General features: G+C 40.5%; 1 protein-coding gene across 1 annotated transcript in view; it reads left to right on the top strand.

Moving 5' to 3' along the window:
- KIF26B (kinesin family member 26B) overlaps positions 1-16,489 on the top strand; it is a 338,734-nt gene that overhangs the window by 306,516 nt on the left and 15,729 nt on the right. The window contains exons 11-12 of the mRNA XM_044290742.1: positions 10,726-10,888; positions 11,530-14,884. Of these exons, the coding sequence (XP_044146677.1) occupies positions 10,726-10,888; positions 11,530-14,884 (3,518 nt within the window). The remainder of the gene's footprint in view (positions 1-10,725; positions 10,889-11,529; positions 14,885-16,489) is intronic.

Below are 16,489 nucleotides of genomic sequence, written 5' to 3' on the forward strand. Positions count from 1 at the left end.
CGCCGCACGGACGTTGCCCGTGCATTGGGGGCTGCAAATTCCGGTCCCCAATGCACGGAACGGATGGGCTAATAAAGCATTAAAGTGTTGTACTATGAGGGTCAAGAGCTCACAAGAAACTTAAATGGCAGTTAATGGAACATCAACCGTTTGTTCATATCTTATTCTTTTCGATTTACAATAATATCTATTGCTATATAAAGAAAATAATGTTAAATAAATACAAGTAGTTTGGATTTCAACTTTTGTTGGGAGATAATCCACTACCAGAGGTGTCTGGCAGCTGCTTCTCCCCTATTAAATAGACATGGATACTTGGTCTGATCTAACATGGTTGGCTGTGCATGGCCTTGCTGTGTGTAGGAGATTGTACAGAGGTAAGCAGAGACCTCTGTGGTTATATATTAAAATGCCACCATATAGTGCTCTGTGTGGTCCTGAGTGTGAGAGATATTCTATATTCATTATTGGAAAGGAAAATATCTACAAGATACTTCAATGGGACTTCAATGTGCCTTTAAGTATTGCCCGGCACCAAAACCACCTGCTACAGACTGAGTCTGCCAAAGCAGGAGAAATCCGCTTAGGTTAGCGCCACACATTGCAGATTATTTTACATGCGGGTAAACAACAGTGTAAGGCCTCCTGTACGCGGCCGTAGTTGGATGCATCGGCACCGACCATGTGCCTGCTGTATGTGGACACGGACCCATTCACTTGAATGGGGTCCATCATGCGCATCCGACTGTCCCCACTGCAAAAAAGTAGTGCATACACGAAATTTTTGCAGTGCGGAGGCACGGACAGAAAACTCATGGACGCACTCCTTAGTGCTTCTTTGCCTCCGTCCTGCTCCGCATCTTAAGGATTGTGGACCCATTTAATTAAACGGGTCTGCATACATGATACGGTGCACAAACGGCCGGTGCCCATATATTGCGTAATCGCAATATTGGCACCGGCCAACAAAGCTTTATTAATTTTTTCCAAGTGGAAATTGACCTGCATTCTGGATGAATTCTTCATCATGTCAATTGTTTTTATGTGCATATTTCACCCTTTGCAATGCAGAGGGTGAGATCAGGGCAAAACAGCATAAAAATGAGCAAGTAAGACGTGCAGATTTTGTTGTGGAAACGCATGCAGTATTTCTGTTTTGAAACCCGCAACCTAATTCTTTCTGTTCAAGTACATCATCTTAATCTTGATGTACTGTTTGAATAAAGATATTCATATATCTACAATAAATTTAAACGGTTACCGCTCCTCACCTTGGAGCAGGAGCATTTAGGGCCCTATTAGTCTACCCAATATGTATGAACACATCTATCAACGCTCGTTCTCATTGGCATATTACATAGGCTGAATGCGGAAGAAACTATTCTTACTGCAGTCCCTCATTTCATTTTGTTATCGGCAGCACATCCCTGATTACACAGGAAGATGTGCTACCGATAATCGTGCCTCTTTCAATCCTGTCTGTAATTTTTAGAACATAAAGTGAATACACATATTATTTAGTCCTATAAACGTCAAATAAACTGATAACAGATTGCTCAATTTTGATAGTAAACTGTGTTTTTTTAGTGTTCTAAAGAGTATAAAAATATTACCAGCAAGCTGCTTTACTCTTGAAAAGGGGTTTATGATGCTGTTGATGAGCGATCAAGAACATTTTAGTATTTCTAATACTTCAGTGATTGTCTGTCCAGCTCGGGGTACTTTCACACTAGCGTTAAAGTTTTCCTGTATTGAGTTCCATCCTAGGGGCTCAATACCGGAAAGAAAAATGCTTCAGTTTTGTCCTAATGCATGGAGGCAAATGACCCATTTCAGACTTACTAACTAATCCATAATAATTACTAAAATAATGACATGACACCTTGTGTTGACATAAAAATGGCCGCAATGCTTTATTAATAAATAATTAAAACTTCAAATTCATAAATAAATAACCATTAAAAATTCCAATAATTACCGAAATCCACTCAGTAATAGCTGAGTGATACAATACTGTACAGCCCCTCTAATAAAGCAAAGCGACATAAGCATAAGAATAGGGAGGGAGGGCGGGGCGACGAGCCGATCTTGATAAAACTGGCCCAGAAGCACTGCCGAAACCCTCTTTTTACGGACTAAACTTTCCTGCCGCTGGCATCCACACCAATCAGCTGTCCAGAAATCTCCCCCAGCAACCAGTTGCACCAATCAGAGAGGATCCCTGCTTGACATCCAAGGCTCAGGTGAGACCGGATAAAACCAGCTGATTCTGACAGGACTAAGGCTGGGTTCAGACCTGAGCGTACTGAATGTACGCTCTGTATGCGCGATTGTACGGGCGTTTGCAATCGCACATACAGAGAGAAGCGAACGCCCATTGTCACGCGTTCCCGCTGAAGTCTATGTACTGGAAGGTGCGACAAGACGCCCGCAAAGAAGCTCCTGTACTTCTTGGGGCGTCGGGCGTTTTACAGCACGATCGTACGCACTGTAAAACGCTCAAGTGAGAACCATTTCCACAAGGAATCATTGGTTTTTGCCTGTTGAGCGTTTTACAGCGCGTAGGAACGCGCTGTAAAACGCTCAGGTCTGAACCCAGCCTTAACCCTTTCATAAAAACCTGAAATAAAAGAGTGGGAAAGCAAGAAAAGGGGGGGGGGGGAGAAAAAACAAGCAAAACCATACTAAAATATACATATTAATGGTGTCATTGCCCCCATGTGTCCCCCAAGTGAAACGCTCTGGGGGGCCTGAACTTTCTGAATGGAAAGCATTCCATTCAGTATGCATCAGGATGTCTTTAGTTCAGTCACTCTTACGGTATTTGGCCGGAGAGCTGTATTTTCTCCGGCCAAAATTCTGGAATACTTGCCGGAATGCCAGCATTAATTTCCATTGAAATGTATTAATGCCGGATCTGGTACCAAGTGTTCAGGAAAAACGGATCCGGTTTCCCGGTCTGCGCATGTGCAGACCTTTAAAAATGTGAAAAAAATAAATACCTGATCTGTTTTTCCGGATGACATTGGAGAGACGGATCCGGAATTGCAATGCATTTGTTAGACGGATCCGTATGCGGAACCGGAAACAAATGGTATCTGTTTGCACACAGATTCCTCTAAAGCAAGTGTGAAAGTACCCTTAGGAGCAAGCCTATCTAGCCGGTCAGACATTTTTTTATATATGTCATGGCTGTTTTAAGCTATTGTCACGGATGGTGTTGCAGAAAACTAGAAGATACAAATAAAGATCCGACTGACTTGATCCCAAACTAAAGAACATAAGGGTGAGCCCTATAAAAGCCCTAGAGCTCAGCCCATGCAAAGATCTTTATGTTAGATAATTGCATGCCCTCGTACCTAGACTGTGTGACACCTGAAAACCCTATAATAGTGAGGGGACACGACCACCGGCTCCCTACACTTAAAGGGAACCTGTCACCAGTTTTATGGTGTCCTAACCAAGGACAACATAAATAAGTGACTGATTCGCTTAGCAAAATGCTGGGTCACTTTCTTTAATTGACCCAGTCAATCTGCCAACATCTTGTATTGAAAAGCTCCAGCTGATAATGATGAGTCATGAATATTCATGAGCTCCTGACTCTCCCTGCCCCCCTGCTGCTGAATGACAGTTTGTTTCCATAGGAATCAGCAGCAGGTGGGCGGGGGAGTGGCTATATCTCTGAATTAAATATACTCTGGACTCAATGACATCACGCCGGACTCGAATCAGCTCATTAGCATGCGGCATATGGCATCTTTGTGTGTATATTATGAGGTAACCATCTGTCACACCAGATAAGTCAGTTCAGTAAGTGAATACATCTAAGGTACTTTTTAGTAGTTAATGATTGTATATAATTAGTTAGATTATAATCAAATATCCACATGACAGGTTCCCTTTAATACGGAGGGAGTCAGGGTCACCTAAGATCAAGCCAACAGGAAAACACAAATAAAGGAACAGACTTATCTGAGGAACCAGCAGTTGCAGCATCTAGCAGTGAGCACAATCCAGGAAGTTGTATAAACTGCAAAGTGATGCAGTATTGGAGGGGATATAAAGGGATGCAATCAGTGCAACTAGATGACAGCTGAGAGAGGGAAACGAGATGACAAAACAAAACCAAAACAAGAGAACCTCAAGCAAGAGGTACTGAAGAACGTCTGTCAGAGCTTCTCAGAGATCTGGCGGTGACAGCTATCCTTTAAATATGTATCATGTTTTACAGAGTATTTTAAGATCAGAGACATTATGAGAAGCTGTAAATTGTACAATTCTTTTGAGTAAAAAAAAAATAAAAGAAAAATAAAAGGAGGGAAAAAATATCAAAATTTCATTTTTAGTTGTAAATAGTGTGCTGATGACATACCGACCACCTTTTACTCCTCGAGTTCCATGTTGCTGAGACCACTAGTATTATCATGAGTCACTTGGGAATCTGTATTAGGAAAGCAGAGGGAAGCCAGCAGTTTTATCATTGTGAACAGCTTTTGAATTACTTCAACAGAATGTCATCCATCTTATTAATCATTAATATAGACTTTGCTTTTGCATTTGCTTCACATGTAGTTGGTAGGATTCCAGTAGATCTATCTCATTATTGGCATGAATTATCAAGTGATGCTCACTGATTACTTAAAGGGGTTGTCCAGGTTTTGGAACAGTTTTTAACGAACCCCTGCATCATGTTGTCCTTGTTGAAAAATCCATTACTCGCCTGCCTGCCTATCACCACTCTGTTACGACTCCCTGGCTGTAGTAACTGGTCTTCTGGTCCCCATATGCAACTTTTTATTTACATAGTTACATAATTGTTAAGGTTGGAAATAGACAAAAGTCCATCAAGTCTATTAAGTCCAACCTGTAGTCCTCCTATATTGATCCACGGAACAAATCCCTGGATCAATGTCTACCTTCCTTTTAAAAAGGTTTGAGCAAAGGGAAAGGGTGTGTAGAGCATGATTTCTATACATTGTCATAAGCCCCAATGTTATTTTGAATTAAAAAGTCATCTAAACCTTTTTTGAAGTAATCTACTGTATTTGCTGTGACCAGCTCCTGCAGCTATCCTAGAGATTCACAGCCCTTACTGTAAAGAATGCTTGTCGCCTCTTATGACTGAATCTTTTTCCAGGCGTAGGCAGCGGCCCCTTGTTTTTTGAGGGGGTTTAACACAGAATAGTTTCATCATGGATGGAGTGACATGAACAACTGCATCCAACGACTGTCCTCAGCTATTATGTGTTCCCAAGCGGCAGATAACTGCTGGGTCATGTGCAATGTGGGGACACATCACTGCTAATGTCAGTCATTGTCTGCAGTAGTGCGCTTGACGCTCTCCACCCAGAAATGTGTGCAAGGAACCAGGAAATAACTAAGCAGAGCTAAGGAGCTGAAACAGGGCCGTGTAGAGCAGGGGTGCACAACCTGCGGCCCTCGATACCATTCTGTGCGGCCCTCAACCATCTGGTAAAAGACATGTACAGTTGTGTTCAAAATTATTCAACCCCCACTGAAATTGAGTGTTTTGGCCAGTTTGACATTGATTTTGATCATTTCAGTCATCTTGTTTACAATTAAATCAAAGAGGCACTTGTAAGTCAGACAAATATCACATAACATTTATAATGAAATAACCACAAATGTATTTTCTGTGCTCACATCATTATCAGTTTTATTCAACCCCCAAGTGACATTCAATCTTAGTACTTAGTACAACATCCTTTTCCAGTTATAACAGCTTTTAAACGTGAAGCATAGCTTGACACAAGTGTCTTGCAGCGATCTACGGGTATCTTCGCCCATTCTTCATGGGCAAAAGGCTCCAGTTCAGTCACATTCTTAGGCTTGCGCGCTGCAACTGCTTTCTTTAAGTCCCACCAGTGGTTCTCAATCGGATTTAAGTCTGGTGACTGCGATGGCCACTTCAAAATATTTCAGCCTTTAATCTGCAACCATGCTCTAGTGGACTTGGAGGTATGCTTGGGATCATTGTCCTGTTGAAAGGTCCAACGTCTCCCAAGCCTCAGGTTTGTGACGGACTGCATCACATTTTCATCCAATATCTCCTGGTACTGAAGAGAATTCATGGTAACTTGCACACGCTGAAGCTTCCCTGTACCTGTAGAAGCAAAACAGCCCCAAAGCATGATTGACCCCCCGCCATGCTTCACAGTAGGCAAGGTGTTATTTTCTTCATAGGCCTTGTTCTTCCTCCTCCAAACATAGCGTTGATCCATGGGCCCAAACAGTTCTAATTTTGTTTCATTAGTCCACAGAACACTATCCCAAAACTTTTGTGGTTTATCCACATGACTTTTGGCATACTGCAGTCAACTCTTCTTATTCTTTGGAGACAGCAAGGGGGTGCACCTGGGAGTTCTGGCATGGAGGCCTTCATTACGCAGTGTGCGCCTTATTGTCTGAGCTGAAACTTCAGTACCCACATCTGACAAATCTTTTTTCAGTTCCTCAGCAGTCACACAGGGACTTTTCTCCACTTTGCGCTTCAGGTAGCACACAGCAGTCGAAGTCAGCATCTTCTTTCTGCCACGACCAGGTAGCGTTTCAACAGTGCCCTTTGCCTTGAATTTGCGAATGATGCTTCCTATGGTGTCTATTGGTATGTTTAACATCTTTGCAATCTTCTTATAGCCATTGCCCTTCCTGTGAAGAGAAATCACCTCTTCTCTTGTATTCCTGGACCATTCTCTTGTCTTCACCATGTTTGTAAACACACTAGTAAATGTCTAGAAGGAGAGGAGTATCACAGTCCTTTTAAATCTGCCTAATTGGTGCTTATTATGCTTGATTGCTGCTCCTTGACATCCACAGGTGTTTTCAATACCTGATCGAAAACACTTGAATGAACCTCTGTTCTTAAGAGTGGTAGTCTTTAAGGGGTTGAATAATTGTGTCAATGAAGAAATCCCCCAAAAAACATTTAATACTGTATTACAAAAACAATTGATGTCATTTTAGTTGTATTTGGTTCTTTAAAAAGTCCTTGTAAGATTTCATTCTGAACACAATTACAAATGTACACTAAATTCCCTAAAACCCTTTACAGCATTGGGGGTTGAATAATTTTGAACACAACTGTATCTCTATGTCTTGTGAATGCTCATATGTATCTTTCATGTATTCTCCCATTATATGGGAGTACTAGAAGTGTAAATAGACATTAATGGTATGTTTAATATGCCATAAATACAGTATTTCAGTTGGTAATATCATTTTAAGTTTTATTTTTGGCCCTTGGAATTGGTTCAGGCTGAACATGTGGCCCCCAACCAAAAAAGATTGTGCACCCCTGGTGTAGAGCATATGAGTACACGCTGCTGGGACTGATAAAAAAATTCCCAAAGGATGGACAACCGCTTTTTGGATTAGGGAAATCCTCAGATTTGCTCTACTTTGGATCAGTTGCAGAGGAAATAATAGTGGTGTTGATGTCGATACAATAGTGTGTGATTTTAGCTATACTTGGTAGTGGAGTTACATCTTACAAGCCTGTAAATTCAGATTGTCCGGCACCTTACACTCCACCCATTAATGTATTTTTTTTTCATATATATATATATATATATATATATATATATATATATAATCCTGTTCAATGTATTTATATGTACATTTTTTGGTAACATGGACAGGGCCAGATTTTGGGCAACCTAGAAGCAAAGGCCTAGCCATATGGAATAAAAATGTACCACACCGGCAGTACTGCGTCATATGCAAGTTAGTGATTAGGTGATAGCACATACAGAGCAACCAAGTGACTAAGTAACGGTAAGCAGTACATGCTGCTTCTATATGGTTCCTAACCTCCACCTGTAAGCAGGAGATGACTGGCCATAGACACTACAGGGAAACTTCCTGGTAGGCCGATACCCAGGGGGACCCCTCAGCCCTCCTCACGGCTGCCAGCCATGGTAAGTCATGATCTCACTCTCCCCTCCTGACTCCTAAATTCAGCTGTATTGCAATCCTGAGGCAACTGGAGTAGAAGGACAGAAAATGGCAGCTGGCGCTGAGAGACAGTTTTTGGGGGGGTATTTTGTGCTGCTGAGGCAGTGTTTTGTGATACACTATGGTATTTGGCTCTGCTGAGGTGGTATTATGTGCCTCAGTATGGTATTGCTGGCCCTGCCTACTTGTGTTGGCCCTGCTTTCTGTCTATTTGGACTCGTTTACAAAATGGGGATATTTTTCTTTTTTTTTTATCCAGGGCCAGATTAAGTTCCCAGTCCACCCCTGCCTGTGAGCAATGTGTGTGCCGGGTGGGGGGGTTGCCTTGACATATTTCCATGAAACCCATACTGTACCCTGTGGCCAGAATGTTGACCTCATTGTTATATTTCTCATGTTCAGCTCACTATATATGCAGCCAATAAGAAATTATCAACGTTAGCAGTAATAAAATCAGACATTATGGTGTGAAAGGGATGCCTAATTATTTCTGAAGAGCTGATTCCATTACTGTACTTGTCTAATTAACATTGTCATATAAAAATAAATTCGTTTTTGTGAGAAACAACGAGAGATAACACAGAAGTAATAAGTGCTGCATTTCGTATCTAAATAGCTGTAGAGATGTCGATAAACGTAATTAATGACTGTATAATAACCCCCCCCCCCCCCGACGGATTTAAAGGAAAATGTATATTCATTATGCATCACCAACAACCCAAGACAGAAACGTAACATAAATCAGATGGCAGTTATTTATTCAGAATCCTACACACTTAGCAGGCAGCCATTTTATCTAATGACCTATAAGGTAGTCCATGGTGTATTGCTAAAGGACATAGGGGGAGATTTATCATCTCCCTGCGCCAGAAAATTGCCCGTATGTGTTTGCAACTTTTGAAATGCAACTTAAAAAATAAAAATCACAAAGTGCATCTCAAGGGCAAGAAGAAGGCGTGACCATAATCATCAGCAAATTTATCTTCATTTATGCCAGTTTTATGGCACGCACGAATGAAGCAAGAAATCTATGGCAGTTCAGCCATAGATTTCTGTTTAGGCACATGGACTTCCGAATGGATGAGACTAATTAATAAGGAGGTCTGCGCCTCGTCATATATTAGGTGGATCCTCTGGCAGCGCAGGGGATATCAAGACTGGCGCATAAAGTGCTGGTCTTGATTAATCTTCCCCGTAGTACCCTGCATGTGAGAAATGCCTTCTGCAGTACGGTAGTGGTTGGCTACATACCTGTTCACCCTCAAAATTCTTGCCTCCACCATCCACAAGTGTGAAGCCAACGGTAAGGAAAGTATTTCACTGGCTAATTTAGAAAAAAAAATGAATTAAACTTAAAGGAATAGGAACAACTCTCCAGTCCCGTATGTTGTACCTGGTCTTACATAATAGCTCTATTCACCTGCCTGGAATTGAGCTACAATACCAGGCACAACTTTGGACAGATATGGTGCTGTTGCAGGGAGAAAGCAGTCATGTCTTTCTAATCCTGTACTACCCATTTAATGAGCTATTCTTTTACAATCACCTCCTTCTCTACCTATCATGCCGGTGTGGTGTTAGGAAAAAAAGAAGCCTGGAAATTAATGAGGACAGAGTTTTCAATCTATCCTTCGAATCATGTGGCCCATTTTATCCCGTATTAAGGAAAGAAATTCAGAGGTCTAACATTCTAAGATATTTTACCGGAGTCATTGGTTAGAGTTGTTTAGTTATAGTTTGATATTTGTTGTATTGAGGGTATGCCACTGCTCCCTACGGGTTTAAATGCACAGCTAGTCCAGCCTCCATTCAAGCCATTCATTCAGCTGATGAGTATCTCGTTTGACTCCTTGAGCAGTTGCATCTGGGCGGTTGAATCTGTTGGCTGGTTGCCAGGCTGTCCCTGTTATTGGTTTTTAGAGGAACCAAGAAAACAAAACCACTTTTCTAGTTTTAGGTTCAGACAAAGCAGTATAGTGTAAATGTAGCATTACATAACCAATGGCCATCCATGTCAATGCTAAGATAGTAACAGGAACATTCCCCCCATGATGGCCATATGCCATAAGACATATGGACACAAACTGTTCTAATCAGCCATTGTAATTCAGTTAATAATTAACAGTTTATTCCCATGAAAGTATTTTATAACATATTGATAGTACATATCATAAAGCATTGATCAGTGAGGGTCCCTCCACCAGGGCTACCACTGAGAGATGGTTTCAGTCCCACCCACCCTACAGAACACAATGTATGGTCTATGTCATGTGAAATAGATGGTGTTACAGAAAACTCTCTTGGTTCAGGTTACTTACATAGGAATTTGTAGTTACTTACATATATATTTCTAGCATTGCTGCAAGTTTGAGTGTTATTTTTCTGTTCTATATTATGAATAGTATTAATAGATCCACTTATAGGAAACATTATTACTATACTTCTGTCAAAACTAATTAGGCAGCTTAAAAGCCAGGGTATTAAAATTTTCTTCCTAGACACAATTTCAGCATGAAAATCAGATGGTCAGTGGATTGATATAATTCCATAAAGCAAATCCTAGTGACCCATCCCCTGTATTTCTCATCTTAACATGAGATGCGATGTGACTGTGCAGCATGATCCTGATTAGTATGCCATTAAGGAGAGGAGAGAAAAAAAAAAACTTCAGGGCTCTGAAGTCACATCATGACAGTACAAGTGAAACATGTTTCACTAATGCAGCCTTAATTCATTTTGTTTCTGCAGAGAGAGCAAGCTCACAATGCTACTTCGAGAGTCTCTGGGGAACATGAACTGCCGCACTACAATGATAGCTCATATTTCGGCTGCTGCAGGAAACTATGCTGAGACACTGTCCACTGTCCAGATTGCTTCCCGGGTGCTGAGGATGAAGAAAAAGAAAACCAAGGTAAGAGATGCTTGATTCAGATTTCCGTTGTCATGTTATCATAGGCAGAGTTCAGTTCAATAAAGCAACAGATTGTGGGATATGTGTTTGTTTTAGATGAGTGAGATGAACATCAGAACAGTATGAGATATGGATAGATGCAGATCTAGAGACCTAGGTAGCATTGTACTCACATACATACATACTAGCATGATGTCCTTTATGTTTATATTATCTGTATATCCATCAAAATGTGTGGATCCCAAAATCTGTATAGGAATTATTCCAAAAATACTAATTTATTCAGTGAAAGATGATATTCCTAAATGAAATATTATTGTACCCTTTCTAATGTAGGTCCTATATTTACTGTATAAGCTTTTTTTATTACCCAAATTTTTTCATTATTTTTACAGTCCCTACGGTGTGAGTAGTGATTCAGTTCTGCATAATAGGCTTAATATAAAGATATAAAAAACTTAAAAGATATGTTTGTTTAAATTAGTTTACATTGTCATTTATCTATTGATAGTCATATTATCTGTAAAGGCAATTCTCTTTAGTAAAGCAACCATTGACATAAGGCACAATGTTACTTTTGCATGCTTTTTTTTTACATTTTACATGTTCTCAGATGATTTTCTACTTATTCATATTAACAGTATACATCAAGTTCATCTGGAGGAGAGAGTTCCTGTGAAGAAGGACGAATGCGCAGGCCAACTCAGCTGAGACCATTCCATTCCCGAAATGTAGTTGACCCTGACTTCCCTCTTCTCAGTTTATCCAGCGACCCAGATTATTCTTCAAGCAGTGAACAGTCATGTGATACAGTTATTTATGTTGGCCCCAATGGAACAGCCCTGTCTGACAAGGAACTTACAGATAATGAAGGGCCACCTGACTTTGTCCCAATTGTTCCAGTTTTGCAAAAGTCAAAAAATGAAGTGAAACTGGATGATGTTAATGAAGTGGCTCACAACAAACCAGAAAAGGATTGTCTAAAATGTAATACTTTTGCAGAACTGCAGGAAAGGTTGGATTGTATTGATGGTAGTGAGGAAACGAATAGATTCCTATTTGAAGAGCTGCCTGCTCAGTATAGCGGAGACCAATCAAACAAAGCTTTATGCCCAACCACAGAACCAAAAAGTGTAACAGAATTAAGTAAAGAAGAAATTATTTCAGAAAATGTACAATCTGACAAAGATGCCAGAGAAAATAATGTTGGGCCAGCTTATAAGATACCAAGAAATCACTCTCCAGTTCCATCTGGGAATGTAGCTAACACATCTACTCCATCTTCTCCCAGGAGTGTTACAGGTAGCTCTGGAGTGCACAGTGGAGCCTCCCAGTTAGTACAAAATACCAGCTTACAGGGAAGTCGAGAAAGCCTGAACAGTTGTGGGTTTGTAGAAGGAAAACCAAGAGCAATGGGATCACCAAGATTAGGCATTGCTAGTTTGTCTAAAACCTCAGACTACAAACCACCAAACTCTCCTTCACAGAGGTGTAAAGTATATACACAAAAAGGAGTCCTTCCTAGTTCTGCTCCTCCACAATCTGCAAATAAGGATCCCGGATCACTAATGGAATCCCTTTCACAACCAGAGATGCGGACTCCTCCTGTTGGTATGAGCCCACAAATTATGAAAAGATCAGTATCCAATTCAAGCAGCGTGTCTTCTGAATTGGTACTTCCAGAGCAGCAAAGTTGTGAGGAGTCCAAAAAGGAATTTCTTAGTAGAACAATGGTAACTGTTCAACAACCTTTGGAATTAAATGGCGAGGACGAGTTGGTTTTCACTTTAGTTGAGGAGTTAACAATAAGTGGAGTCCTTGACAATGGTCGGCCAACTAGTATCATCAGTTTTAATAGTGACTGTTCTGTGCAGGCTTTGGCTTCTGGTTCCAGACCTGTAAGCATTATTAGCAGTATAAGTGAGGATCTTGAATGCTTTTCCAACTCAGCACCAGTATCTGAAGTCAATATCACACAATTCTTACCCCTACCAAAGCCTGAACTGGAAGACAAATGTCAAGAAGGTGGAAGCAGGAGGTCTTCCATCAGCTCTTGGCTGAGTGAAATGAGCACAGGTAGTGATGGTGAACAGTCATGCCACAGCTTTATTGCTCAGACGTGCTATGGCCATGGGGAAGCACTGGCTGAGCCTCCTATTTCTGAATTTACAACTGCATTGCAGAATATTAGTGTAATGTGTACAAACAACAGACAGAAGCCAGAAATGGACACAGTGCTCATTCAGTCAGAAATGGTTGAGGCAGTTCAGAAGAATGTACCCCCTATAAATAACTGCAATATTTCAGCAGTAGGGAAAACCACAGTCACAATATCAAATACCTCAGGTTTGAATGGCTGTGAAAACTACATTCCAATGAAAACAAACATTACAGTTTATCCCTGCATTGCAGTGAGTCCTTTTATAGCTCAGGAGAGTAATGAATGCCTGCCAGGATTAAATCTGCCTGGAAAAGTGTCGCAGTCTGTAGAAAACAATTCTGGAGACTGTAAAATGGAACCTATATTTGATGATCCTTGGTTAAAACGTGAAGATGATACCAAAAGGGAGAAGAATGATTCAATTGATGGACTGACCGTGACTGACCGTGACTTGTATAGAAAGCAAAGTATGACAGACAGATTAAGCAATAGCAGTGGAGAGGGCAGCATCTCGCCACTCTCTGAGAACCTTAAGAGAGTTGTAGATGGGTGTGAAATGGCACTGACCACACAGGGTCTAGCTCATATAAGTGATTACTCACAAAGAGGCAGCCTTCCTAGAGTTTTAGAAAGATTATGTAAGCAGGACGAGCAGGATATCATGAGTTATGACTATGAGAATAACACTGCTGTGTCTGTCAACCCACTCCAAATATCTAGATCTACTTTAGAGAGAAGAGTTTCATCTCCTAAACATTGCATTCTTACTCGACCCAAAGGCACCCCTCCTCTTCCACCAGTAAGGAAATCAAGTCTAGATCATAAAAATAGAGCAAGCCCTCAGCACACTGTAAGCAGTCCTTCAAAATACTCTTTATCTTCCTTGCCCAGTCTTCCAGATGAACTTAACAGCAAATTGACAGGATTTAGTATGGACACCAGAAGCAACAGTAGTAGCAAGTTATTCAGTGCCAAACTAGAACAGTTAGCTAGCAGAACAAATTCTTTGGGAAGAACCAATGGAAGCCATTATGAATGTTTGTCTTTAGAACGAGCAGGAAGCCTTTCATCAGTGAGTTCAAGAATGATCCTCAGTAAGGACTGCACTTTGCCAAGGTCTGGGAGAAGCCTTAATCGAAATGTCATGTCATCTCCAACTAACACTTCTCAGTCAGCAGGAGCTTCTCCAAAAGCGAGCCCTTCAAAGATATCAGCAGTAAGCAAGCTACTTCTTGCCAGTCCTAAGGCCCGCAGCCTGTCTGCCTCTGCAACCAAAACTCTGAGCTTTTCTACAAAGTCACTTCCACAGTCTGTAGGACGAAGCTCAAGTCTTCCTCCAAATGGAAAAAATATGTCTTGGTCAACACAATCTCTTAGCAGAAATAGAGGTTCTGGGCTTGCTTCTAAGTTGCCCTTAAGAGCAGTTAATGGAAGGATTTCAGAACTACTTCAAGGAAGCACAGGAAGTCGGGGGGTGCATTCACATGGAAATTCAGATACAGATGAACGTGCAGCTCTCCATGCTGAGGAGAAGCCCACTGTACACACTTTACCTTCCCCATATAGCAAAATCACTCCTCCACGAAAGCCACATCGCTGTAGTAGTGGCCATGGTAGTGACAACAGCAGTGTACTCAGTGGTGAGTTACCACCTGCAATGGGCAAAACTGCACTTTTTTATCACAGTGGTGGCAGTAGTGGTTATGAAAGCATGATAAGAGACAGTGAAGCCACAGGAAGTGGTTCTTCTGCCCAAGACTCTATGAGTGAAAACAGTAGCTCCGTCAGCGGGAGGTGTCGAAGTCTTAAATCATCAAAAAAGCGATCAAATTCAGGTACGGTGCAATGAACTTTTGTAATTTCTTTGCCAAATATGACATGACATAAGGCAAAAAGAGGCTTGGTGCACAGGTGTACACAAAGAATAGAAAACTATACACTTTACAGCTGTTGTTTTCATTAGGCCCTACAATCATAGTGGTGATAACAACTCATGGTTTAAATGTTTTTCACATATGCTCTTCACTTGGCTTATATGTGTTTCACACCTTTTCTACGTAAGTACATGCAAAACAGCAATGTCATCTAATAGGCTTGTAATGGTGCTTAGTGGTTAGAGCTGCTGCTTTGCAGCACGTGATCATTGGGTTTTCTGTTCTATCTTGTCTGAGCCTTTCGTCAGACATATAAATCTGAAGTATTCTCTAACAATTATATGCTACTGTATAGCCATGCATGAGCTTGTAGGCCCCAATGTTAATAATAATGTTTAGTTCACTTTTATAGTTGCACGCTGCATAGGAAAGAATAGTCTACTGTGTATACCAGCCTGATGTAGGATAAAAAGACACTGATTTTACAGAGATATCAGCCATTGAGTGCATCGGCAGGGATATTGGGCTAACATGTGACAATGAATATACAGTGACATTATTATCCACATACTGTATTAATTTAAGGATTATGTTACACAGGACAGAAATGGTCCTATAATACAGTCATCAGCCCTTTACCCTTTACATGAATCAGCTGCTAGGACATTATTGGTGTTGACATCACCAGGAGAGAAATTGATTGGAGGAACAGCTGGGAACCATAAAATTGTAGTTGTATGCTATATTAGTAATCAATAGCACAGAAAAAGGGTATGAGAAAATGGCCTTGGATATAATTAAGCAATAAAATTGATTGCAGTGGTTGTAAGGTACTGTACTGCGCTTGCATTATGTTACAGAAATTATAGCTACAGTAATTTGTCTGTTATAAGCTGATGACTGTACTGCATAATTCCAATGAAAATCCATATTGCTTAGAACCATCCAATTTTTGGAACAGATATAAATCATACTTAATATTAAGTTGGTTTCTTTTATAAAAAATATTGCTCCTGTAGCTGATATTAGAGTTTCAACTGTATAAGAGAAATATTAAAACTTTGACTTGGTCTAGTGCTGTCAATCAAGGGCAGGGGGGGGGGGGTTTAGACGTCAGTAGGAGTCGCGTAACCTGGATATTTCTTGATTTTTAGCAATGATGAATATCTTCCTTCACAGTATATTATAGTAAATTACAATATAAGTATTTCTACTATAATAAATTACACATAAAGATTTATTTTCACATAGGTACAACATAGGTATCAAGCGCATGATATTGTAATACATTTGCACTATATTGCAGCAGATATTGTTAAAAAACATCATTGTCATGATATATACAGTGCTGCCCATAATTATTCATACCCCTGGCAAATTTTGACTTAAAGTTACTTTTATTTAACCAGCAAGTAATTTTTTGATGGGAAATGACATAGGTGTCTCCCAAAAGATATTAAGATGATGTACAAGAGGCATTATTGTGGGGAGAAAAAAAAAATCAGCTTTTATTTACATTTTGAGAAGAAAAGTGTCCAGTTGGCATAAAAAAGGAGAAGCCTTCAA

The sequence above is a fragment of the Bufo gargarizans genome, chromosome 4 (genome assembly GCF_014858855.1).
Source record: "Bufo gargarizans isolate SCDJY-AF-19 chromosome 4, ASM1485885v1, whole genome shotgun sequence".
Taxonomy (NCBI): Eukaryota; Metazoa; Chordata; class Amphibia; order Anura; family Bufonidae; genus Bufo; species Bufo gargarizans.